Genomic DNA, 26,349 nt, shown 5'->3' with positions numbered 1-26,349 from the left:
TATTAATTATATGCCCATGCTCTATAAAGATATAAATAGCTCTGTGATTTTATATCCCAACATTTCCAAAAGTTTTCCCATTTCAAAAGGTGTGCACCAAGGTCGTCCTATTTCTTGTTTTTTTGTTTCTGCTTGTTGCTGAACTTTTCTTTTGAAATATTTTACATATTCCAAATATACAAGTCTTAACAATTTTCAACAGAGATATAAAATCACACAATTAGCTGATGACACTGTATTATTTATGAAGGACAAATGGCAAATATAGAGTGTAACTGGTTTAGTTTTCGAAGCTCAGTATTAGCAAAAGTGACATTTTATGCTCATATGAGAATGAAGACTGTATACTAATGTTTAATATCCCCACTATACAATGACAAAAAAAAGAAGAAAGAAAACTGTGTTACTGTACCTTTAACAAGGTGAGGTCAGGGTGTGGTTTGTTCGTGCCAAAGTTTCCGGATCAGCGTGCACTAGTAAACAAAGCAGCAGCGCCAGAAGTCCCATCATGTCTCACTGGTCCCTCCTGCCTACCCAGTGGCCTTTGGCTGGTTTATAATGGGCGGACTGGTGTCCACTGCGCTGCTGAGTGTCACACAGGTGGACTAGTCGGACAGGTTTGTTCTCGGGGCCCTTTTGTTCACCTTTTCTTCAACGCCATGTAGCCAATTGGAAAGTCACCATGAAGACAGTCGCAGTCGCAGCTCTTCTGCAACTGTGTCTCCGTGCGGCAGGTGAGTTTTTTATTTATTTATTTATTTAAATGGCGGACACACGGCCAGGTGAGTCACACAGGAGTGTCTGACAACCTTCCTCACGTCGCTTCTCTGTCTGTATTAAAGCGACAGTTTCGGGTAATGGCTCCACAGAAACGGCCCTGACAGCCGCGCCGGGCGACATCGCTCTACTTCCGTGTTACGCCGTCGGTAACGTAACACCGACTTCAACGACGTGGATGAAAAATGGACGAGAGGTCGTCAGCGGTGGCGCGTCTTCCCCGAGTTCTTCCCCCGCCGGGCAGCGCCTCGCAGTGCTGCATGACGGGAGTCTGAACATCATGGGGGTCATACCTGGGGATGAGGGCAGCTACCTGTGCAGCTCCGCACTGCCGGGAAACAACACCTTTAGGGCGCGTGTGCTGCTTCAAGTAGCCAGTAAGAGGATGCTCACATGTCCAGTGATGACCTGCACCTTTCTGCCTTCATTAGTTTGAACTCCAGCTTCTTTACTAGTGAAATGACAGACAGTGGTGGAGGAAGTGTTCAGGTCCTTTACTTCAACACAAGTACTAATACCACACTCTAAAAATGCTGTTGCAAGTAAAAATTCATTGACAATGTTATTTAAGTATATAAGTATAATCAGGAAAATGTGCTAAAGTAGCAAAAGCAAACGCACAATAGAGAAAAATGCCCCGTGGGACTGGTGTGTATATATCATATCATTAGATTACTCGTGAATCCTCCAAAGTGTCATGAAGGGAACAATTTTTTATGATGTTTTCACTACGATTACAGCCAAAAGCCAACGTGTTAGCCTGACAAAAAAAGTTGCCCATCTGTTTCTTTTTTTGCCAAATAGGTTTCCTAATGACAGGGCTACACTTTAGACAAACCAATCTACCTAAAATCCATGAAAACTTTTGCAAATCTGTAAAAATAAATAAATGCATAAATAAATAATTTTTAAAAAGTGGCATGACACCGCTCTTACAGCGTTATATAGTCATAGGATTTGTTTAATAGTTCTTTTAGTTAAATTAATTGTTTGGTCTATAAAATGAAAAATGGTGGGGGAAAAAATGGTATGGCGTCTTCATAATGACTTTTTTATCAAACCAACAGTTAAAAACCCGAAGACATTCAGATTACAAAAGAAAACAGAAAAGCAGCAAATCCTCCAACCTGGAGCTGTACTACTATTCAGCATCTTTGCTTGTTAACTGACTTAAGACTTTTCTGTTATATATTTATCTTGTTGTATTTTCTTGAGGAACCCATTGAGCATTTGGTCCATAGAAGGCCAGAAATGACGTGTGCAAGTAGGTTTTTAGTCTGATTTAAGGTCAGAAATTTAAAGATATTTAGTTCACTATCACGTAAAACATGAAAAAATACAAGTTGTCATGTTAGAGAAACAGGCCAGAACCACCAAATGTTTTACTTGAAAAATTAACTTAAAAAATCAGTTGATTATCAAAGTAGTTAGGAATTAATTTTCTGACGAGCAGCTAATTGTATCATCAGCTTATCACTTTTACTTACCATGCAATAATAAGGGTTTTAAGAAAGTTAAACGAGTCATTTACCCTAATTCTAATATACTCTTGATATTAATGGCTGATGAGAATATGAACCATTGTGATGTGCTGCTCGTCCTCCTTTCAGGTGGCCCAGAAAACATGTCTACATCCGTGGGTCCCGCCACTGCCCTGTCCAACGGGACGCTCATTGTGTATTGGGGGGCCACCGTCTCCTTTAACTGCTCCAGCTCCTCCTACCCCTCTCAGCAGCTGACCTGGGCCTTCAGAGGAGCGTCGTCCAGCAACGCATCGCTGGTGTCATCCTCGGGATCCTGGCTAGACTTCAGGATAGAGGACATCCAGCCCAGCGCTCAGGGAGTTTACAGCTGCATCGCTCACAACACCATCTCTCACCAGGCAGCCAATAAGAGCACACAGCTGCTAGTGTACTGTAAGTACTATGAGCCGAGTACCCAGAATACCCCACTCTGCTCTGATGTAGAAAAGCATTTTTTTGTGGTTATTTCTATTTATTCGACTGTGATTTAGAGGAGGAGTCGGAAATGTCAAGAGTCAGCCTTGGTTTTATAAGTATAAAACATATCGCAATGTATAAAGCAGCATTTTGTTTCAATACTGGTTCCAATACAAAACCTAAGTCTGATATTAAAACAATAGTGTTATCATTACAGGAAAAAATACATGTTAAAAGTGTTAAATGTTGAAAGTTTCCAATTTTGATTGGGGAAGTGGCATCTGATTAGATATTCAGCACCAACTTTCAGTACTTTTTTTTTTTTTGTCCAAACAGAAAAGAAGGATAATGCCTCTGAATATAGGAAAAGAAAAAGAAAGAAAAAACTAAAAAAAGAGAATGAAATATATAAACATTATTTATATTAAATTAATTACATATTAAATACTAGGCCTAAATACTAGAACTAACCCTGAAAAGGGAGAAAAACACTTACTTAAGGAACTTAAGCATTTACAGACAGTACAGTAGTCAGAAGAGGAGTCAAGGGAGGCGGATAAAACTAAAACTAAACTATTTTAAATAAGGACAAATGCAGAGATCAGAGTACTCTTCAAGAAAGGTATAGGGACAAGGATATCATCTCAGTGAATAACAGTTCAGCAAATTGTGGCGTGTTTAATGTCAGTAGTATTGATGTTTAATTCCACTCGTATTTTAGAGATATGCTTAAATATTTGGTATCTACCTCCTTAAATGTTTTCTATACAACAGTCAAAACATTAATATTGCATTAAACAGCCTTTTGCATGATAAAGGTACAGCGGAGTAATGGCGACCTGAGCAGAGAATGAAGTCACATTTAGTCTTTGTGTGTCGTAATCCGAGCTTCTCCGTCTTTTGTTTTGGCTGTCGGGACGGCCACGCTTGCATGTGAGTCCGTGAATCGTTCAGTGAGCCGAAACCGAAAACTGTGTCAGAGCTGCTGCCCAGCGACAGACTCAGCTGAGCTTTTGAGCTAACAAAGTAGCACAAGTAGTTTGTTTTTCTGAGATAATGAAATCCCATATAGCGAAGCTTTAAGAAACGGTCTGTTACTTTAGCTATGTCCATAGAAAAGATGATGACACTGGGATTGTTACTTTGTTACAATGGGATTGTTACTTTCAGGAAACAGACACAGAAATAGGTTATGATCTTTTCACCATTTTTCCTATTTATCCTTAGTGTATCAGTGCTAAATATGTCTAATTCCCTGCAAACTGTAGTGTAATGAACTGTAACTGTCCTGTATCTTGCGCTCACTGCTAGATATAAAAAAGAAAATAGAAATAAGCGGAAAAAAAGTCAGATAAACTGTTTAGTTGCCAACTCCAACATTTAAAATTAACTGTATATTTAAAACATAGCAGTCATATCACATGGTAAGTTCCTTACTGATGTTTTTGTTCTGACCAGATGTCCCAGGCAGACACCCTGAGTGTATGTGGGTACCAGCAGAGGACCCCTCCCGCGCCCAGTTAAGCTGCACCTGGTTCGGAGCGTATCCCACACCGACGCTACGCTGGGGGGAAGACCAGGGTGGCCAAGGAGCTCGCTGGAAAGGACGTGTTTATGTGTCGGAGGTGACAGACAGCCTGTCAGTGACGCTGAACCGCTCCATGCTGTTCGAGGGGCAGACGCTGAGGTGCATGGCCCAGCACCTAGCGCTGGCTTCAGGGACAGAGAAGTCGTGTTCGTTTACCCTCAGTAAGCATGTTGTGGTCAAATGAGCCCCTTAACAATCCTGAGATGTACAACTACTGAATATTTAATGTGCTTTCCTCTTCAGAGGCCCCTCAGCCACACTGAGAGTCTTCAGTGAGAGACAGTGTTTACTTGCACTCAGTATTGACATTAATTTAAAGGGTTGGTTCATTCAAACTCTCAAATAACAAATGTGCTCAATTACCACTTGTGGGAGATAGGTTTTGTTTTATTTGTTCAGGTTTTGAGATTGAGGTTTCTGTCCCTTTTTGGGGCTCACGATAATGAAAAAGCGTATTAAAGAAATTTTGCAGAAGCATAACGCTGTGGAAACAAAGAGATATTCCGTAAAAAAAAAAAACTGTCCATGGTGAGCTTTGTGGATTATCCAGAATAACAGGGACACTTAAGTATGGCATCTAGCCATGCAGATAACATTGGTATAAGGTATATCATAGGTTTATGAGATTTCTGGCTGCACCCCATTGCAGTGAAGCTCAGTAGGATTGTTTCCCTCATTTACGGCATTGATAAACTTCTTTATATACATTGATAAAAATTTAAAAGAATCTAAAGAGATATTTCTCTCTATTAATGCATCCCTTTTGCACTGCATAATCCACATAACTCAAAGGAACTACTTACTTGGTGGAAAGTAGTTCCAATGAAAATTGTTCACAGCTGAGATCTATCTGAGTAACAGACACTGCAATAGTTGTCATTTGCTCCACGTCTTTGTCACAGCACTCTGCTCACAATATAAACTTTACTCGAACAGAATTAAGATTTAGATGTTCAAATGCTCCTTTTTTAAAATTCTCTGTTTTATTAATATTCTCTTAATTAGTTTACCTTTCATTTTAAGCACCGATGTGAATGCAAGCACAGCCAGAGAGACACAGTTGGTAGCGTGCCCATGAGGACACGTGTATAGTTAGTGAGTGAGTCACTAAGTAGTGTAAGGGTTATCCTCACAGGGCAGGACAGTGCAAACACTGAGACAACACAAAGAGTGTGACAGTCAAAACAGTTGCTTAGCTTATCTGCAATCTTTGATGTTTGTAAAGCTTTGATCGCATGATGTGTCTTTTATCAAATGATATAATTTACCTGTCAGCACAACGCTCCCTTAAAGCAAAATTTGACACATTGTTATACAAAATGTACTCCTTCATTATTGATATAACACAGTAATGATTCAACCAATGCATATTTATGAAAACTTTTACTTTTAATATTTTCAAGCATTTTTCAAGAAAAAAATGCCAAACATTTACTGGTTCCATTTTCTTAGATATAAGGATCTACTGATCTACTCTACATGTTGCCATACAGACATGAGAGTGGTCTGGATTCTCTCATCTAACTCTCTGCAAGAATATTTCCCAAAACAGTGTGCTCTTCCTTCAGACAATTTAATTAGATATCATATTATACATTTTTCTGTTGGTCAAATCAACTAATCATTTCAGCACTACATGGCATTTACCTCACTATGGCTTCCTCTGGGGCCAACGAGAATAAAAGTCAACTCTTACAGTACTGAAAGACAAATCTGGACAAATCATATTTAAAAGAATATGAGTCTGAAAACATTTCGGTGTTTGTCCCTCTCTAACAGAGCCTCCGTACCCTGAAGGCGAGCCGCTGGTCACGGCTCTGGAGGCGTCCAGCGTGGCCCTAACCTGCACTGAGGCCGTGTCCTTCCCCCCCGCAAACACCACGTGGACAAAAGGGGTCCAGCAGGAGGGCATTGTGCCCGGATCGAAGTACGCCCTGTCTGTGGAAGGCCCCGTCCTCAGGCTGACCATATTCAACATCAGCAAAGACGACGAAGGCGCCTACTTCTGCCGCAGCGAGAACCCTCTCGCTGTCCGTGAACTGGAAGTCTACCTCACTGTGAGGAGTGAGTTTGGGATGAATGGAAGGGTTTGGCTGCAATATGCTCACATGCACAGGAAAGAAACCATTTGCATATAGGTGCATTTTTGTGAAATAGCAACAGGAAGAGAGGTTAACAATTTAAAGAATGTAAACAAATGAAAACGTGAGAGAGGAGGATGAGCACCAAACAGCGCGTTGAACATTCAGTTCTTGGCAAACAATAAGCCAGTCACAGCAGGTGTCAACTCCACCTCTGGAATGCTGATAAACCTGATGCTCCTCCCTTTTTCTTCTTCATAGTCCTCTCCTGTCGTCTTGTTTTGTCTCGACAGCCTCCTCGGAGTACACAGGAGCCATCATCGGGATCTTCATAGCCGCGCTGATCGTGGGATCAGCCGCAATCGTGGCTAAAACAATTTACTCCAGCCGGCACCGAATTTGCCTGGGTAACTGCTGCTGACCTCTGCAACATAAGCACAGAAGTCACTAATGCATGCAACTCCAATGATTCTGCCCCAATTTATCATTCTGTGCACACATTAGAATTTCCTATACTACATCTGTAATGTTGTACACGAGAACATATAAATCATAAAAATCCACTTATACTATTTTTACTATTTCTGTTCATATTTTTGTTTCAGGAAGCGGCTTTGGGTGAGTATCTCAAATTTACTTCTCTAATAGGCAGTGCGTGCTCATTTTAGTGATCCAGTCCATTAAATACCAGTGTTCACTGCAATCTGGGTTTCATTATAAATGTCTTGTACAGTAGTTTATTATATTGTCTCTGAATCAAGTAGTCAGAAGTTGTGTCTTGTCTCACTATTTGGCACATATAAGTATAAAACTGTGTCAAATGTCCATTGTGCATTGCATTTTGGGGCAAATGTGTCAACAATAAGCAGTTATTTAGCTTGTTGACATCTCTGAGTAAACTTAAAGGTACCCTGTGGAGTTTTTTTTTTTGTTGTAAATATTGTTCACATTCAGTGTTTCTCACCAAAACAAACTGAGTGTGTTCTTGAGACCTGATAAATGTGTTTTAATGCATTTCCTTCATCATTTGCAAAGCAGGTTTTTTGGAAGAATAAATTGCTTACATCTGTGTTCTTTCGATTTGGGTGTTTGGGTTCTTTGTTTGCATGTTCTCCGTGTACGTGCATGGACTACTCTTACCTGCATGTGCACTCTAATGTCACACTGATGTCGCTGCCCTGTAGGCAAATGGAGGAGGACAGAGGAGACGTGCTGAGTCTGGTGGAGTCTGATGACGAGCAGATCTTTCAAGACGCCGTTCCCCGGCTGCCCCCGTTAACCAACGGACACCACACGACGCTCGTCCAGATACATCGAATCCCGTCGAGTATGACCCCATCATGGCATTGATTTTTATGGTTTGTAAATGGAGCGGGAAAATGTTTTGTAATGTTAAAATGTCCCTTTTTTTTCTTAGGTGATCACGAGGATGCAGAAAATGCTGACACAAGTCCACAGCAGGAGGAAGAAAGTGTCCCGACAGAAGAGTCAGTGGATCTTGTAACATTTTAGGTGTTTCTAGATTAAATGCTTTATTTTAGGTAAATACCATTTACTCCCAATGAGAATGTGAACTGAATCGGTGGAAGACGCATGTAAAAAAAAAAAAAAAAACAATTCTAATTTGTCATTTTTTAAAAACAGGGTTTTGAATTTTTGTAAGCTTATTTCTATGATTGATTTGTTTGTACATTTTGAATATGTTGCTCTGACATAGAGGTTCATGCAGTAAATGAAGCTGTTTAAACCAAATGTGATTGTTGGTATTATTCTAGAGGTTAAACAACAGCTTTGATCATCCATAACTAACTCCCTGTTCATTGATTAGTGCACGCCTCCACCCTGTATCGTACACTTATGGATGAACTATGACTAGAATGCAACTCGAGACAGCTTAAAAATGTGGTGGAGTCAGTTTTTCAGCCGTCTTCGGTTCTATTGTGTAGAACATAATGAAGGATGAAACTCCAGTGTTTCAGTATTGGTCAGTTAGTTGTTTTTGGCATGAATTTGCTCTTTGTAAATATTTAAACTATAGATAAAACTATAAGTAGAACTGAAATGATTACATAGATAATGACTTGATATACAGATAATTATTCCTATTATGTTAATTGATGAACCATTTATGTCACTTTTCATGCAAAAATACCAAACACTCCCTCACTCAGTTGTTTGGCTTTGACATTTTTCTTTGTCTTATGTGAAAGTAAAATTAATATCTTTCGTACTGTCGTCAAACTGTTCTGCAAAACAAGACAATTCAGGAAAGTGAGGACATTTTATTGGCCAAAGGATTCAGCGCAAGTAATAGTTAGTTGCAGCCCTAAAATTAAAAGAATGTTTTACACGAATAGCAATGCTTAATTCAAAGTAGATCATTATCTATTAGGTAGTCAGAGCCAAGTCTAGTGGATATGTTCTGTTATAATGAAAATCAGTCAAGATTCTTTTACAGCACTTTAAAATTAACACAAAGACACTTTAGAACATAAAAAGTATAAAGATACAAGGTAAGGTTTCTTTTTGTAGCACATTTAATAGACAAAGGCAATTCAGGTGTGGAGTGGAGGGTTAAGAAAAACATTTTTAGAAAGAAATGACATGGAAAAATAAACACAAGGTCAAGATGTAAGTGCGAGATTTAAATCTGGATTTAAAGGTGGGAGCCTGAGAAAATACCATCACAGTAAACTAACCTGTTGGAAAATAATGGATATTTTTATTGATGTGAAATCCTTTAATTGATTAAATTTAATTCCTATTATTTTGCTGTTTTTAAAATGGCATAAACTGGAGATATAAACCAAGCCAAACTAATGCAGTGATAAATAAAGTATGTTTTGGGAAGTAATTTTACACTTTTCTCTGACACACTGTGTATTTAATACAAAATAACGTTCTTTATTCCAACCATCTAAGCTGACCATCATATTTTAATTCCCTGGATATCAGTTGTCTCAGTGTCTTCGTGTCATAAATGTTTATCAGTAGAAACCAAAGGGATCAATAGCCTGTGTTATAACTTCACGAGGGGGCGTGGCGTGTCTTAGCGAGGTTACGTAATTAAAGGAAAAACGTGAATACGTTGGACAACGTCGTAGCCAATGGTACAAAGTAGTGACTCAGAAAAAAACAGGAAATCAGCTGAACATTTTGTTTGTCGCTCGCACAGCGGACAGGGAATCGCGGTCCCAGATCGACAGCGTCTCATGTAAATGGCCCAGACACGGAGGACAGCTTCAGGAAGTCGGCGGTAAAGCGGAGGATGTGAAGCGGAAAACGATGATGTGCTCCACGGACAGCAGCGCGGAGCTGCAACCGACGCGTAAGTCATATTTTTAGGAATAATATCCGAGCCTTATCTTGAGAAACCGGCAGGAAAAGGTGCTCCGACCTGGACCTGATCAATCTGTTCTGTCCCCCCCCCCCCAATCCAGCGTCCGACCCGGCTCTCATCCTGGAGCTGAAGACCAGACGGCCCCCGTCCTTGGAGGGCCGGGCGGGGTGCGAGACGTGGAGCGTGGACTTCTCCCCGGACGGAGCGTGGTTCGCCTGGTCGATGGGACACGGGATCGTGTGGGTGGTCGCCTGGCCTCTAGACTCCGAGTACGTTCACCTGTACGTTTTAATACATGCGTGACGCATTCAGGTGTCACCGGTTCCCTGTGGGTGGCAGTGTGACAAATCAAGCCATGTTGGGATATTCTTTTTTCTTTACTTATTTATTTAAACATCAGTCACAACTTGAAGTAAAGAATGGAAATATAACCATAGATTTATAACCTGCAGAATGGGTAAAAAATACAATAAAATGCCCCAAAGACTGTCACCAGTTTGTTGGCAAGCTTTGGAGACCCGTAGTGGCCAATAAACTAACCAACTAACTAAATAAAATAAATAAAAATATGAAATAAACGATGATGCTAATATCAGTGTGCTTGTACAACAGAAACAGACTTTGGACAGAACAGCAGGATAAAATGAAAAATAAATCTATTAGATTATTTCACCATTTCCTGAATATATTACATATTAACATTTTGTTTGCATTTATTCATGTAGTTATTTCAGTGGCTATATCTATTATTGAACCCTTTACTATACCATATGATTTACCTTTTTTTTTCTCCTTAAAACAGGCCTTTAACCCAAGTGTCTGTCATTTTGCCAAGTGATGTCAAGTGCCGAAAAAAGGTTTCCTTCTCCTTTTAGCTCTGTGTGTTCATCAGGGCCAATATGATGCCTGCTAAACACCAAAACAATACCTGTTTAGACACATTAGAAAATGAAACAAAGCTGAGAGAAGAAAATATGTGATCAAAGAATAAGGGGCTGATATTCTTTGCCAACTTTTGATAATGGACAGTTCTCCCTCTCCTTCTCCTTTGTGGATACATTTTTGGTTTCTTGATCCTCCTCCTCCTTTAATGTTTATAGACCAGCCCATGATAACATGAAGCATTAAAAGTCAGAAAAACAAAGTCAGGAGCAATATGTAGAGAATCAAATCAAACGGATGCTGTCAGCTCCTTTTTTTTCCCCATTAAAACTATAAACGTTAGAACCAGAAAATTCAGTTATATTAACTTTGCTCTTGCTTTGTTTTTAACCTGTTGTAATTCTGATTATGATGTTTCCAACCGCAGCATCATATAATCATCAGTTCTAGCTTCACGCCACCTCAAAGTGAGCTTTTTTTTTTTTTTTCTCCTTATTGTATCTGCATACTTGATGCTCTCCTCACCCACAGAGAAAGTCAAAACGGAGACACCGACAGAGGAGACAAGAGCTTCAGCTGTGGTCATCCAGTGTGGGGCCTCGCCTTCGGACCCAGACCTCCGAAACCGTCTGCAGCAGCGGCACGTCCAGCTAAAGCAACATCGAAAGGGAACAGCAGCCTGCTTCTGGCCACAGGCTTGGAGAACGGAGTGATCAAAATCTGGAACGTGTTAACAGGTGAGTTTTCCACCGCTGAGGGTGTTACCTGCGTTGTTTTCTGATATCACGAGTCTGTCGCAGTAGATTTGAAAATGCTTTTTATGTGTTTTTCAGGCGATGCTGTGTTTGATCTCCATGGCCACGAAGGCGTTGTGAGGGACCTGATCTTCCCTCAGAACGGGACACTCACGCTCATATCATCTTCTCGGGACAAGACTTTGAGGATTTGGGACCTGGCTCAGAAAGGTGCTGTACGTGCAGGTTTTTAGTTTAATCCAGAGCACTTCTTCAGGAACTCAAAATATTATTGAGTTTTCACAAAGAATCCTGATAGACTCTATTGTTTACTTATCAAAATGCAATGCAAACACTCAGTTTCATAAGTAAATAGTTTAAGGAAATAGCATTTGTTTACATTCAGGGTGGACGTTACTAAAAAGAGTCCTGACATTATGAAGGCTTTGTACAAAGTCTTGAAAGTTTGGAAAATGCTTAATGTTAACCGTTTTATTTCCAAATTCAGGAATATGCTTCAATTTCAATATTTACTCCTTAAAAATGTTTGATTTTTTTAACATAGTCTAGTGTTTTATAGACACAATTACTCAAATAAACCAAAAACTGGTCGATAGTTGAAATGAATTGATCCAGTCGTCGTATTTGTTTGGTGTCTCGAGGCGTCTCACACCAGATAACGATCAAAACATCCAAAGTGAATACAAACAGCTGGCAAAATAAATCAAGTGACAATATATATTGATTGCTGTGGATATAAAGGAATTCTGCAAGCTGTATTTTTCACCATTGCATTTATAGTAACAATGTAGATAAAGGCTTCAAGTGTTTTCAATCTTACCCCTTAAAAAGCTGTGAACCCTGATTATGAGATATCATCTGTTCACCGTTTCCCAAAGCGTACGGCGTGTTTTTATGTTGATTTCCAGCCTTTCAGGCAGCTCATGGTTTCACTTGATGCCGATAAGAATCAAGCACATGAGGGAGGATCTGACATATGAGACATGACGCTTCTGTAAAGCAATCTTATAATCTGACAAACTAAGACAAGGTCCGGCCTTTTCTCACAGCTTCAGGTCTTCAGGAATGACCTTTTCGAGCTCAGTTCTTTGGTATTCACAAAGCTGTTAATGCCACATTATAGATTTACGGTGTATTGATTTACAATTGTCTTGCACTCCGTTTTGATTCACAGACATTGCTCATAAATGCACGTTTTGTTCGGGAGCCGACTGACTTGTCAAATCTTGAAGCATCCTTGTTGAAGCACCCATGTTAAACCGGCCCTGCACAAACATGAAATGCTCACTGTGAGTTGCCAAACAAGTTTCAAGTCTCTGCAAACTGAATTTTCACGCTGCATTGATATTGACTGAAACCATGGCTGTCTGTGATGCTGGAAATCAGCCTACAGGCTCTGGGTATGCACTGATAAATGGTGTGAAATAAGCATTCAGGGTGTGCAATTTTCAGGTTTGGAATCATCAGTTAAATATTTCCTACTTCTTTCTGTGTATTTATCACTTCGCCTGTGTGTTTCGCCACCGTGCAGTCCAACTGAACCAAACCTTCTGCTCCAATGGAAGAGGTTAAAGCAAACAAATGTTCATGTTCACACACATAGGAGTTATATTTGCCACCACTTTTTTTTTTGTTTGTTTTTAGTGATGCTTTTGCTGTCTGCCTCATTCAGTTCAATTCGACTGTCTTTTTTTCTGGCTGTTGTAGGTAAAAAGGTGCACGTGCTCTCCGGCCATAAAGACTGGATCAGCTGCTGCAGCGTATCTTCAGACTGCAGCATGATCGCTTCTGTCGGGAGATTTGACAGAGTGAGTTATGTCATTGTAACAGTATGTTTTATATTCAAGGTGAAGCCACGCGTAACAACACAAACACAAAAACTGCAATCCTGGGGGTCAGTTTTCATATGAATTTGCCTTGTGCTGGTGTTGTTTTTATGTACTTAAAACGACAACACAAGTCTCCAAGCTGTCTAGATCAGTCTAGGGAGTCTTTTTCAATTAGTTCATTGTCAAATTGGTGTTCAGCGCGTCACTGCAGAAGAAAGGGACACTCTTTCCTGTTGCACAACTTTGTGATGTAGGCTGATAAGAATTAACTATTAAACACTATCCTGCATCAAGTTTACTCCTCAAGGACACTGGAATAGTTGTTAGATAAAGGGAGAGTATTTTATTTTCTAACTCAAGGGTTTTCCTCCCTGATCTTTTATCTAAGCAAATATTCATGGACAATATCAGCTTTTACAAGCTTCTGGTGACAAGCCTGTTTTTTCTGATCATTTGAGCAGCATTTCCTTTCGACGGCTCACAGTTTTGGAAGATTGCATTTGCAGTAGCATTTATTCACTAACCCAAGGTCCAGATGGGTTTATCCAAGTCACATACAGCTTTTAAGGTTCGCTATTTGGTGCATTTGTCATGGAGTGATCTGGTTGTAGTCATCTGCTCCTGTGTTTAGTTGTTGTTAGATGAGCAGTTTGATTCTTTGTTCTCCTCATTTGGAGACAGTTGGAGCACCGGGGAGCTCTTCCCACTCCTGTCAAACTGCTAATTTGTCACATACTCACTTGCAAAGAAAAGCAGAACGCTTAACATTGTGTAATACCAGACTTTAAGATCACAATCACACTTAAAATGGTTTGCAGCATGTTTCAGCTTGTCCCGTTGACATTCAGGGAGTCATTACGCAACTTAGAATCATTCACCAGATTTGACTAAACAGACACTCATTACTTCAAATGAAAATGTCCATACAGCAAGATCTAAAGACTGATTGACCCCTCCATGATTTTACCTCCATCAGATGGTGTGTCTGTGGAGTCTGCGGTCATATACGTTCATGAGGAACCTGACAGGAGGGACCCACAAGACCTTGTACCTCCTGTCTTCCTGCGACTTCTCCCCTGACGGGGCGCTGCTCGCCACCGCTGCCTTCAGCGGCTCAAGCTGGTGGATCGACCTCTGGGACCCGTACACTGCAGAGAAACTGGCCACTCTGGTGTAGGTTTACAGTCTCAAAATGCACTGAATATTCTGTGTTGGAAATTGAAGGCAATTGGAATCCTGAAACTCATATCCTGTGCACAAGTGACCCTTCACATTGAGGGCAAATGCATCAGAGGCACATATGAAGGCTTAGCTCCAAGCAATATCATTCTTAAAAACTCCTGTTTCGTGTATCCACAGGGACTACTATGAAGATTACGGCCAAAATCAAATCTCAGCAATACAGTTCTCACCTAACGGTTTGCACTTGGCCATCGTGACTGATGACAGGTGAGTGATTTATCAGTGACATCTCCCATGTCTTTAATATCATGTCATCGTCTAGGAGTTTCAGGACAAAGTGATTTCAGACTGGTGTGTTGCGTTCGCAGAGCACTTCGGATCTGGGAGCCGGGAAAGAAAGGGATGGTGATGCAGACGAAAGCGGACCGAGACGCCAATGGACTCTGCTGCAACTACCATCCACAGGGGGGAGTGGTCGCCACAGGGTAATAATCCTCATGTGTTACCTAACTGATTGTAGGCGTGAAAGGTGGCTGTAGAAATATCTTGTGAAGGGTGGTGGCAGAGGTCAGAATGGATGTCAATGGTGGCCGACTTGCATGACAATGAGCACACGTAGAACTTCTTAATCCATCCCTGCAACTTGAACCACAAAAAAAAAAAAAGCTAATTTCCCAAAGCCTGCTCTTCAAATGTCAGTTCAGCATCATCTTGCAGTTTGCATGCGTTTCTTGGCCACCATATAACTGTAACACTGACCATACCCTCACGTGACAGAACCAGAGATGGCCACGTGAGGTTCTGGAGGGCGCCCAGGACGGTGCCCAGCCTGAGCCACCTGTGCCGATCCATCCTGCGCCACTCCGTCTCCACGCACCAGATGGAGCCGCTGCCTCTCCCCAAGAGGATCCTCGAGTACCTCACCTACAGGAACATCCCCGACCGCCTCAAGACCTGCTGCTCCTCAGATGAAGAGTGGGATGGTTGAATAGGAAAATTAACCAATGCAACATTTACAGCGAGTGATTGTCAGGTACTGTCACAATAAAAAGAAAAAAAAATGCCTTCTTTGTTTGCTGATTAAGAGATGCTTTCAATGCTTGATTTAGCACAGGAGGCATTTCTTATTGTAATTTTACATTAGATACATTACTAAGAATTTCATTTATTGCACTACTACTGTAAAAGGATGCAGAAAATTCTATGTTCACATGCTTTACTTGAATATCACAATTTTATATGCTTAATTTATTGTGTAAATATCAAATGTGTTTCTAATTCCTGTGTTTATTATAAAACAGCACATGCACAGCTACTGTATCAGCACATTAATTAATAAACAAAAACTGGACTTCTAGGAAATAGTTTTATTAAACAGATTCAAACACTTGTACATGTCCAAGATGTATTCTTACACAATTGTATATGAAATTTATTTGTAACATTACAGCTTGTTCAATGGATGAATGGTTGGCTATGTGTTAATCCTACACAGGTAACTGAATTTACAGTTCTCCATATTTTAAGTGCCCAAAGGATAGATTTTTCTTTTGGTGCTCGAGTTACAAATGACTGCCTTCCATTTTGTTCAGTTTGTATGTAGATGGGAGTGACTCAGATAGCTGTTAGCATTTGTGGCTGCACTGTGCACCAACTCTGGAGCGGTGGTGGGCAACCATGTAGTGAACACTTCAGGGCTTTTTTTTTCTTCTTAATAAACAAACTCCCCAACTGACTGCTTTGATTTCTCATCATGAAAGTGTACCAGTCGGTGAAAAATCACTTGTTTGGCTTAACCTGTTCTCAGCTCTTCATAGCATCATTGCACACCGCAGCCACAGGGAGCACCCACATTTCCAAAAAGAACCTGGGACACGGCCAGATTTTGGATAAACTGTTTAAAGGTTTTTTTGTTACATTGACAGAAAGCAGCAAGATGGCACAGCAAGACATGAAAGCCCACTTAAACATCCCCTGAATTTCGGATGATACATTACTTTCGTTGTGGTACAAATAGATGTGATGGTCATCAAAAATTGTATGGCCAAATTTCTGTCCACCAGTGATTTGCAGTCGAGAAACAGAATGTTTGTTGGGGGGCAGAGCAGTTACTGTATCTAGGAGGCCTCGCTGACCACCAGGTCTCTCACTGCCTGGAAAGCTGCAACCATGGAGCTCAGCTGGATCTTCTCATCTGTTCCTGAGGCGAGTCTGTGTCTGAGGAAGAGACACACGATAAGACCAAAGACCACAGTGCTTGAAGTGGGTAGGCACTTTTTCTTGTGCACCAGCACTTCTCTCAAGCTGCTGGTACTCTTTTCTTCCTTCACCATATCAGGTTCTCTGGGCAATTCTTAATTGCCCTACATAAAACTACATTTCCCAGGGGGCACTATGTGATGCTCACCTGTTCCTGTACTTGCCTTCCTCTTTTTCTGTCAGCTAACGTTACAATAATGTTGGCCTGGCCCCAAAGCACTGAGTGCAGGCTGGAAGCAGCAAGCTAACGTCACCGTTGTTATATATCATGTATTGATATTATACATTTTAGCGTTAATTTTTACTCACACTTGAAATGGTTCCCAAATTCAATTACTTGTATGTAATCTAATCTTTTCCTTTCTGTAAAAAGGAGGCAGAAGGAATGAGCGATCTCACTTACTCGATGTCAGCCAACTTGATGAGCAGACCGATCCGAATAGCTGGAGGAAAGTCAACTTGAAAAGGGGAGAGAGAAAAAAAAAAAGACTGTAAAATTTGTACAATCTTGTTATGATTGTACAAATACTTCTACTTGTAAAATACAGATACTTGTCACAAACTACTGAAAGACATAAAAGTTGAAAAAGATCAACCAAAAAAAAGCATGCCTAGGAGGAAAAACAAAATCACATCCCAGGGTCATGATCTTAAACCTTTGTTAACAGAAGACATAAATAGCAACCCCAGTCAAAATGAAGATGTTTCTAACAGAGATCCGCTGGTTCTCCAGCTACGTTATAAAATCATTTGACACACATAACTCCAAAGACATGCAACTGCTAAAGCCAAGAGACCTGGAAGGCATCTAAATGGAGAAATGTTAAATACATGAACCCTCTAGATAGCAGTAGGATGTAACCTGCAAGTACAATACACAGTAACCAACAGCAGCTCAGGCAATTGCTCCTACAGGGAAAACCCATTCTTTGGTTAACACACTGAAAACACTAACATAGTACCAGGTATTAAACAAACATTTTTTTTTACATGTCTTTGCAGGGCCTTACCTCTGTGAATGAGCAGGTGAACCTCGGTGAGGATATCATGCAGGGCCAAACCTTTCAAAGTCTTGAGCTGAAGGATTTCTGTGACAAAGGTGTTAAGGAATTGCAACACTAACAGAGCTGGTACCTTGTTTTACATTATGAGAAGTTCATTCAATCAAATCCCAAAACTTCATTTCGCACAATGCAAAACATGTATAAGCATGGGTGATATTGGTAAATGTGTCAAAGTCTAATTTTACGTCGTCTGAATGCCAATCAGTCGTGTTTGAAACTGAATTTACCAATAGATTTGATGATCGTTTAACTATCTATCTATCAACCTAACGCTATTATCAGTTTCAAATACGAAAGCAAATTCAGGATGTCTGTCTCTTTCTGGACTGTGCAGAATACCAAACACACTGGTTTACATTTCACAAGACGGGGGGGGGGGGGGGGAACCCTGTAGATTATATGAAACATAAATATAGACTGATCATTCTACAGTATGTGTATTATTCTGAAAGACAAGGCAAGGTGAAGGATACGCTTGTATGTTGAGGTGAAGTCTTTGTTGAGGGACCAGTCAAGGATGTTGGCTATGTCTGAGCGGAGGGGGTGACCCGTGCAGGTGTACACTGTGTCCTCTGTGACCTTCCCGTATGCCATACTGGTGCTCTGAAATCATAGGAGGTGGATAGCAGTTAGTACAGATTACCCTTATAGGAAAACAACAAGTGGAATGCATTTGTTATTTTTGCAGTTTTAAAACAAACTATGAATGAAAGTAATGAAACTTGCTTTTGAAAATGAAAATGAGCTTTTGGTTGTACCTGCAGTATATTGAGAGATCTTCTCATATCACCTGACGATAAAGTCACAATGGCCTTCATTCCATCTGGAGTTATGTCGATGCTGCCACAAAAACATTCACTCTTTCAATGAACAATAGGGTCAATGTAAAGCTAAACTGTGTAACATGTTTAATAAGTAAACAAATGTATTAATGTCTGCAAAAATAATTGTTTTGAGCAAAGCAATTTCTGTGCATGGTGTCACTAGTTTTCCCAGGATGAACACCTTCTACCTCAGATTGTTTTAGCAGTAGAAGGAGTAGAAACATTCCCAATATTCACACGCACACACTCATAGGAACTGACCTCTCCTGCTGAATTACATGCTCCAGGCGAGGGATCATCTGGTCCGGGGACAGCGGGCCAAAGCGAAACCTGGTGCAGCGAGACTGCAGTGCCGGGATGATCTTGGACAGGTAGTTGCAGATCAGACAGAATCGAGTGTTTTCTGTAAACTTCTCAATCACTGAGAGAGATAGAGATAGACAGAGAGAAATTAAAAGTAAATTAAATCCCATGCCTCGGTCTTCTCAAAGTCCACTCTTACAATTCAATCAATCAGTCTTTATTTATATAGCGCCAATTCATAACAGTGTTATCTCAAGACGCTTTCCATAAAGACCAAACTTATTGTCTGGTTCACTTTAGAAAAACATCCTTTTCTTACTGCCATTGTGTCATTTTTATATCATTTTGACATATTGCTGTCACTTAAAGCACTTTGCTGTGTCATGGTGCTTCACTAAGTGTTTATGGACAGCATGTTGCCTGTTAGAAACTGAAAGTAGTTCATGCAAATTCATCAAGTTGGACATTGTGGTCATTTAAATAAATAAATAATATTTTTATTGCACTTATCAGGAGTAGCACTCCTAATTTAATTGTATTCTATACAATAAAAATAAAGGCCTTGTAATTCTGATTTTAGATATAAAATATTAAAACACAATACCTGTTCTGTTCTAAATAACCTGACTAGGATCAATTATCTGTATAAAGATTGTCAGCCTTCTCACTGGGACGTTTCAGTGATCTGTTACTAATATTGCACTTTCAATATTCTTTGTTTAACTGTGCAGCAATCACTAAATCTGCAACAAACCACTCCATTATACAAATGCACTCTGAAACAACCACTTACAGCTGCAACATTGCACTGAGCAGCAAAAAAAAATCAATGCTTTATGATCACACAAGCTTATGTTACACACAATAACCAAAGACAACTGTTACAGTGTAACTCAGTCAATGGTTAAAACCCAATATTCACACAGGTATTGGCTTCTAAAACAAATACCGGTGTGTGCAAGCAGATACCCTGTAATTCACCAGCAGCAATTTGTCTGGCTGCTCAGTGAGCCGTGCGGCTCACAGTGGGCAACGCCCGGCCGAACAGATGGCCTACCTCGCCGCAATGCATTCTGGGCATCCTGGGTCATGGCATCAGCCTCATCCAGTATCACCAATTTGAAGCCTTTCCTGAAGGACAAGAGGCACGGAAAGTTATGGGCTGCAGATAGGAAGGAAAGAGCATTACGAGCATTCATTTCTGAATAGATTCTTGGTCTTACTTGAAGATGGTCCTGGTGCTGGCAAAACTCAGAATAGGCCCTCGTACAACATCAATACCTCTGTCGTCTGATGCATTTAGCTGCACAACAAAAATACTCAAACATCAAATCAAACGGTCACAAGATCCAAAAACTGTCAAAGATGTCAGCTGCAAAGACAAACGTCAGCCTTCATATGATCCCAGTAAACCAAAAGCTTGGAACGAGGAGTTGTTGTGTACCTCCAGCACCATGGAGTTGAACTCTTTGTCCTTGTACAACTGCTTGGCACAGGCGAGGATGGTGGAGGTTTTGCCCGTTCCAGGGGGCCCATAGAACAAGAGATGGGGCAGCTTGTCCTCACTGATAAACCTCTGGACTGAGGAGGTGAAACAGTTGTAAAGGAAACAAAATTAACAGTCATTTAATCTAATCACGAGGAACAACTTGATGTAAACTTTATACCAACACATTTATCAGTTTAATAAAATAATTATCTTACCACTTTTTAATTCAGATTTATATACTATTAAATGTTACTGGTGAAACCTGTTGAGGGTTTAGAAATGAGGATTATATACATTTATTCTAGCAGTCCATATACTTACTGGTGCTTAAAATATCTTTGTGCGAGATCAGATCATCAAGTTTCTGTGGTCTGTATTTTTCAACCCTGGAATACAGAGCAGAAACACATTGTCCATCAATTTGCCTTAACATTGTAGGTACAGCAGAACTTGGTTAACCTCCAAAAGTATCACCCTCTACATACTGGTACAGACGTACAGAACGACCTCCATTGAAAAATTGTCTAATTTTAAAAATCTTACTCATAATTCAATTTTCAATTCAATTTATTTGTATAGCTCAATATCACAACAGAGTTGTCTCACAGTGCTTTACAGAGTTCATTGATTGAACAAACAATCTAATAAAGAGTCCAACAGTCGATGAGGCCAATGGATCAGTCCGAGGCATCACCTGCCCTTAATGACCCTCCTTCTTCGGGAAGGAAAAACTCAAAAAACCCAATGGGAAAAGAGGAACCTCCGGGAGCACCACAATGAAGGAGAGATCCAGCTCCCAAGGCATGGGTAAGTATGCAAAAGCCTTTAACTTCCGTTAAACATTTCAAATTGCTGAGGGTCACTTTTCAATTCGGCATCTATATTTTTCACCAATATCTTAAGCAAAATATGAACTTGATAATGATTTCACAGTAGACGCTGTAGCATTTCCGATGAGCTAGTTGGGTTAAGTGGCAACTAGGCGATGCTTGATGCTTTAAAACGTTTATTATGTTTGCCGAATTCAAGAGGAGCTCATGTAGCTCCTGATTAAATGTTTACTTCTAAAGGATAAGAGTCTACAGTTATGTGAATATACCGGAAATGCTAAAATGCATCTACATAATACGGCGAGCTGTTAGCTTGAATTCACAGTAGTAGTCAGGTTAGCTTGCTAGCACTAACTATTGTAACCCATCTGTGACAAACAGCCATTTCAGCTCACCATGGTAGGTTTCTTGACTGTAGCGGCGCTTTACTAGTAGAAGCCATGTGTTCTTTGGCAGGGAATTTGGCTCCAATGAGGGTTAAATACTTTCAAAGTTATGAACACTAATCGTTTACTGTTGGGGACCGTCTTTGGCGCGCTCCACAACAAAATGTGCGTCGACGTCACGGCGTACAACCAATTAGATCACTTTGTCCGCTCCTATGGGCGGGGTCTCTATGACGAGAGTGGCCACTGTAAAAAGTGTGTGGTTTAAGGATAAAAAAGATATGTTTAAGACATACAATATATAGGGCCTACTTTAAAAAATAACATACCATGCATGCATATATTTGAATCCACTTTATAGATAACATTCTGGAATAAATACATTCTTGAAAACATTTGATATAATGCCATTAAAATCAAGAATATTAAACTTAGAAACTGCTCAATATGCTGGTCTTATCTTTTTCTCTTTCCTAGCCAGTCTTCTCAGCTTGGCTGGACTCAATGCTGGCTGAAGTCTCTGCAGGAGACACAGAGAAAATGTCATAAAAAATTTCCCACTAGTGTCCCCAGTCCACCTCATGAGAGATGACATTACTGTGTACAGTTCAGACCCCCCTGCTGGGATCCCTCCCATCAACCATCTAAAGAGAACGTATTATCATGATTTACAATTTAGTTAGAGACATATGAGGATTTATTAAGAATTTTAATCTGAGGGCATTACAGTCTGTGAGTTTGTTTAGGCCTGTTGTGTTACCACACCAGTGTCTGATTCTTACAGCAGGTCATACATGCAATTCTCACATCATTTGCACCTGATTTTGCTTTTAGCCATTTGATGAAATGATAAAGACAGTGTTGTACAAATCCTTTCTAGACTGACTTTCGGTGTAGCTTCAGTTATATGGACTATATTTTCTTCTAACAACACCGTGATGAAAATCAAACATGCCCATCTTTATACATATGTTATGAAATGTCCCTGCATATTTTTTCAGATGATTATTATTTCACCCAACGTCTCATACGAGTTGTTCTCAACATCTTTGGCTTGTGACCCCTTAAAATATAGCAGTGCGTTGATGCCTCCTTACAGATTAGTGGCATGAGTTGTGAACAGTTCAGTCAGTTCAAAGAGTGATTTTTTTCCTCCTCAGAGTTTTGAGGCTATAAGTGGTGAAACTATATCCAGTATTTGAAAGGAAAAACTTTTTTTTTTTTAATATCTCATCTCTGTAATCATCTTATGACACCTCAGATTTATTATGGTTTCAGTGTATTTTCTGGTTTTGATTATGCCATGTTGTAAATATTTAAACTTTCTTTTAATCGGGGACTCTCGCTGAGATCAAGATCTCTTTCGCAATAAAGACCTGAGCAAAGAAGAAATAAGAACAGAGATAAGACATACATTATAACACTGCCAGTCACACAGAGGCAGTGGTGGAAGAAGCGCATGGACCTTTGGTAAAGGTATAGAAACACAACACGACGGTGTGGACATGGGATACTGTTACATGTCAAAGTCCTGCATTCAAAATGTTACTTGAGTAAAAGCACTTTAGTAAAAATACACTTAAAAAGACTAAAAGTAAAAGTAGTATGCTCATTGTGCAGAATGGCCTATTTCCAAATAATATATAAGTCCTATAATTAGATTATAATTATTAATGCATCAATGGATACATCACTTTAGTGATTGCAGCTGATAAAGGTGCGGATCAGTCATAAAATCACTGTAAAGTCATGGGATTAAACAGACCCAGGCTGTAGAAAACCACACACCTGACACAGAACTAGTGTGTGTGTGTCCTGTATGGGAGTATCGACATCTAATCCCCCCCCCCCCTCTCCCCTCCTCCTCCGCCATCCTTCCTCCAAACATGTGAAAAGTGTTGATCTGTTCCTCACACAGGCCTGCAGACGCCCGCTGCACTTTGTCGCAGATCTCGCGAGAGCGGCCCATCACGGCGGTGTCTGGGCGATGCGATGCTGTTGCTGTTGCTGTTGCTGTGGGTTTGATTGACAGGAAACATGTCGGTGTGGTGGGAGCGAACCGGGATGCAGCTGCTGCCAAGGGAGACAGGGAGTACCTGCATCCGATCCACACATCAGCACCTTTAAAACCACCGGGCTTCCCCCCCCCAACCCCCCCCTCCCCCCCCACGATACGCCTGCTTAGGATGCGCTGAAGAGCTTCTCTGTTTCCTTTAACATCCATTTGAAACGAAGGGGCACCCAATGGATGCTGTGGCACACCGTGTAGTCCCGCTCGGTATCTTCATATTGTATTTGATTTAGCCTACAACCAGAGACACCTTGATGAAACAGCAGGAACTACGAGGACTGGTGTTGCAATGGAGTCGACTCTCTCACGGCTCAAACCGCGTCTGTAGACCTACAACATCTCATTTCATGGCGTTTTGCAGGTTGCTCTTTTCCGTGGGCTTCTCCACGTCTCTTATCTGAATTATTATATTTTTTGATGTTGCTTTTAGTAGATTTTTTTTTTTTTTTTAATTTAATTTAATTTAATTATTATTTTTTTTTATTTTTTCAAAGTGCAAAGGGAAAATAACGACCACTGCTCGCAAAAAACTATGAACGAGGAGATGACAAAAAGCGAGGAGCAGCATCTTAGTTTGCAGAAAGCCTTGCAGCAGTGCGAGTTGGTGCAGAATATGATAGACATAAGCATTTCTAGTTTGGAGGGTTTACGGACCAAATGTGCCACATCCAACGACTTGACACAAAAAGAGATACGAACGCTGGAGGTAAGCAATGACTGAATTTCTGCTGTGCTTCTCCATCTAAATCACTTCGGAGGGCTGTCACTGTGTTATTTATCCGTAGGCCACTATGCATTCATTTTCAGTGCCTTTTTCAGCGACAAACTGGTTTTCTGCTGTCGGTTCTGTCATTGCATGAATATGCAAAGATTTCTGCCAGAGCCCACCGCTATCTGTTTTGTGCAGTGCAATAAATCAAGAGGCTACGGGGCTGCAGTGGGCTGTTGTAGACTTGCGCATTCTGCAGGTGGCGGGGAGAGAAGGTGGCTCTTCTCCATCAGAATAATATCTGAGGCAGCCGAGGCCTATAGGCAGCCCGTGTTTACAATCCATTGCCAATATGCCAGCCTGCGCATCTGTCCTGGCAGCGCACGCAGGCCCGGCTGTTACGCAAGGCCAGCAGATTACAGAAATTGTTACAAAATATCGTTATCCGTTTAATTGGCCCGCGGGGTATTCCGTAAATTGCGTTACGTAATGGCCATAATGTCCCGGTGTTGTGTGTTTTTTTTTTTTTTTTGAGAGATCAGACTGTCCGTTTTGAGATCACTTAAACCAGTCGAACACCCCTATCCCTCCTCCTCCTCCTCCTCACCAGTGAGAGGCTGTTACGGTACATAAAAAATGCCATAAAGTGCGATAAGGTCACTGAAAACTCACCATTGGGCACCGCAGGCACAAGGGCCTGTAAGAATGTTATGGTGATGCCTCAGGAGATTAAAACAAATACCATTAAGTGCGATAACGTCGCCATAAACAAACCACTGAGCATCTGTGTTTGCCATCAACACACTTTTAAATCCAGTGGGAATATAGTTGACATATGACATAAAAATACCATATAGTAAAGTGACCTGTGGGCCTTCACTGTTGTGTGTTATTACAGATATAAACCAATGGTCATATATTCAATGCCTTGTCTGAGTTAGCAGTGGAAGTTTGTAAGTGTTGCGCAGACAGGGGACAGGAATGTAATCCAAGAGGAGAGAGAACTAATGTTAAGTACAAATGTGCTGCCAGCAATAAGCAGGCTTCAGCCTGAAGATAAATGTTCCCTGAATGCTTTGCAAAGCATTGTGGGTCCTGGATTATTTGTTATAAACATACCGAGATATTCTTTTTTATGTTGCGACATATTGATATTAGTCTTTGCGAGTGGATTTTTATTTTTTCAATACTAAGATTTGACTGATGGTGTCATGATTTATAACTTTACCTGTTTTGGATCAGTCCCTTAACTTTTAAGGAAAAGTGAGGACTTAAGAAAATACACATCTTAAAACATCTATATATCGCAAACTAGGCTGAATGGTTAAAAAGGTCTCTGCTTTATTGTGAAAATTGTAGAAACTGTTGCATCAGTAAGACAAGGGTTTTACCAATGTGTACATTGAACATTAGACAATATCATCCTTTAAACCGCGATGGCAGTATGATGAGCACAAACCTGTACATTTCCAGCCAGGGCATTTGCAGTGACACCTTTGTGGTTAAAGGGACCCTGCAGCGTTTTTGAACACCACCGGTGCTGTGGAGTGTTTGAATGAGGCCGTACTGTTTGGGTCACTTGTTCAGAGGGCTGATGTGAAACATATTTCTTGTGATCGCAGAGGGCAGTAATGCAAAGTAGCAATATGTCGATAAAGGACACAATACAGGCTCCAAAGCCTTCATAAGTTATTAATTCGTTTATACCTGGTTATTGAATTGGATGTAGAAAATATAGTGCATCGGGGGTATTGTAGTCTTTGTTATACACCACAATAGTGGAACATCTGGCTTCACTTTGTACACGCACTGTTGTTCAGGTGACGCTGTATCCTGCAGCAACATTTCCTTTACATATTGATTTAACTTCACAGCTGAAATTAGGCAAAAAGTTGCCCATTTACACATCCAGCGGACACAGAGGGACATTAGCGTTCATTTGAAGTCACATTTCTGGCCTCTTTTCTAATTTCTATTCTTGATTAATATAAGTCCAATATTCATTTTTCCCTAAGCTCTGTTTTGTTCTTCATCAGCTCC

General features: G+C 40.6%; 4 protein-coding genes across 4 annotated transcripts in view; 3 read left to right on the top strand and 1 right to left on the bottom strand.

Moving 5' to 3' along the window:
• The first annotated feature begins 480 nt into the window (after window positions 1-480).
• vsig10 (V-set and immunoglobulin domain containing 10) lies at window positions 481-8,138 on the top strand. Its single transcript, XM_070834169.1, has 9 exons — window positions 481-734; window positions 843-1,154; window positions 2,388-2,693; window positions 4,176-4,466; window positions 6,085-6,369; window positions 6,680-6,793; window positions 6,992-7,004; window positions 7,571-7,713; window positions 7,804-8,138. The coding sequence occupies exons 1-9, from the start codon at window positions 683-685 to the stop codon at window positions 7,896-7,898; spliced, it is 1,611 nt and encodes a 536-aa protein (XP_070690270.1). The 5' UTR covers window positions 481-682; the 3' UTR covers window positions 7,899-8,138.
• A 1,382-nt stretch (window positions 8,139-9,520) lies between these two features.
• On the top strand, window positions 9,521-16,109 carry wsb2 (WD repeat and SOCS box containing 2). Its single transcript, XM_070833564.1, has 9 exons — window positions 9,521-9,714; window positions 9,827-9,995; window positions 11,140-11,345; window positions 11,442-11,573; window positions 13,071-13,171; window positions 14,169-14,365; window positions 14,552-14,641; window positions 14,743-14,859; window positions 15,152-16,109. The coding sequence occupies exons 1-9, from the start codon at window positions 9,672-9,674 to the stop codon at window positions 15,360-15,362; spliced, it is 1,266 nt and encodes a 421-aa protein (XP_070689665.1). The 5' UTR covers window positions 9,521-9,671; the 3' UTR covers window positions 15,363-16,109.
• On the bottom strand, window positions 15,727-21,672 carry rfc5 (replication factor C (activator 1) 5). The gene is made up of 11 exons (XM_070833565.1): window positions 21,539-21,672; window positions 20,635-20,699; window positions 20,269-20,405; window positions 20,048-20,127; window positions 19,882-19,955; window positions 18,783-18,942; window positions 18,456-18,537; window positions 18,171-18,300; window positions 17,644-17,721; window positions 17,037-17,091; window positions 15,727-16,591 (listed from the first exon to the last, which is right to left on the bottom strand). Exons 1-11 carry the CDS (start codon window positions 21,583-21,585, stop codon window positions 16,492-16,494), a joined length of 1,008 nt encoding a protein of 335 aa, XP_070689666.1. The 5' UTR covers window positions 21,586-21,672; the 3' UTR covers window positions 15,727-16,491.
• A 2,460-nt stretch (window positions 21,673-24,132) lies between these two features.
• Window positions 24,133-26,349, top strand: part of ksr2 (kinase suppressor of ras 2) — an 88,583-nt gene continuing 86,366 nt past the window's right edge. Inside the window, exon 1 of the mRNA XM_070834167.1 lies at window positions 24,133-24,306. Within this exon, the coding sequence (XP_070690268.1) occupies window positions 24,133-24,306 (174 nt within the window). The remainder of the gene's footprint in view (window positions 24,307-26,349) is intronic.

This window comes from Pempheris klunzingeri, chromosome 7, assembly GCF_042242105.1.
Source record: "Pempheris klunzingeri isolate RE-2024b chromosome 7, fPemKlu1.hap1, whole genome shotgun sequence".
NCBI classification, from domain to species: domain Eukaryota; kingdom Metazoa; phylum Chordata; class Actinopteri; order Acropomatiformes; family Pempheridae; genus Pempheris; species Pempheris klunzingeri.
The sequence above is the reverse complement of the archived record's forward strand: the minus strand, read 5'-3'. Positions and strand labels throughout refer to the sequence as shown.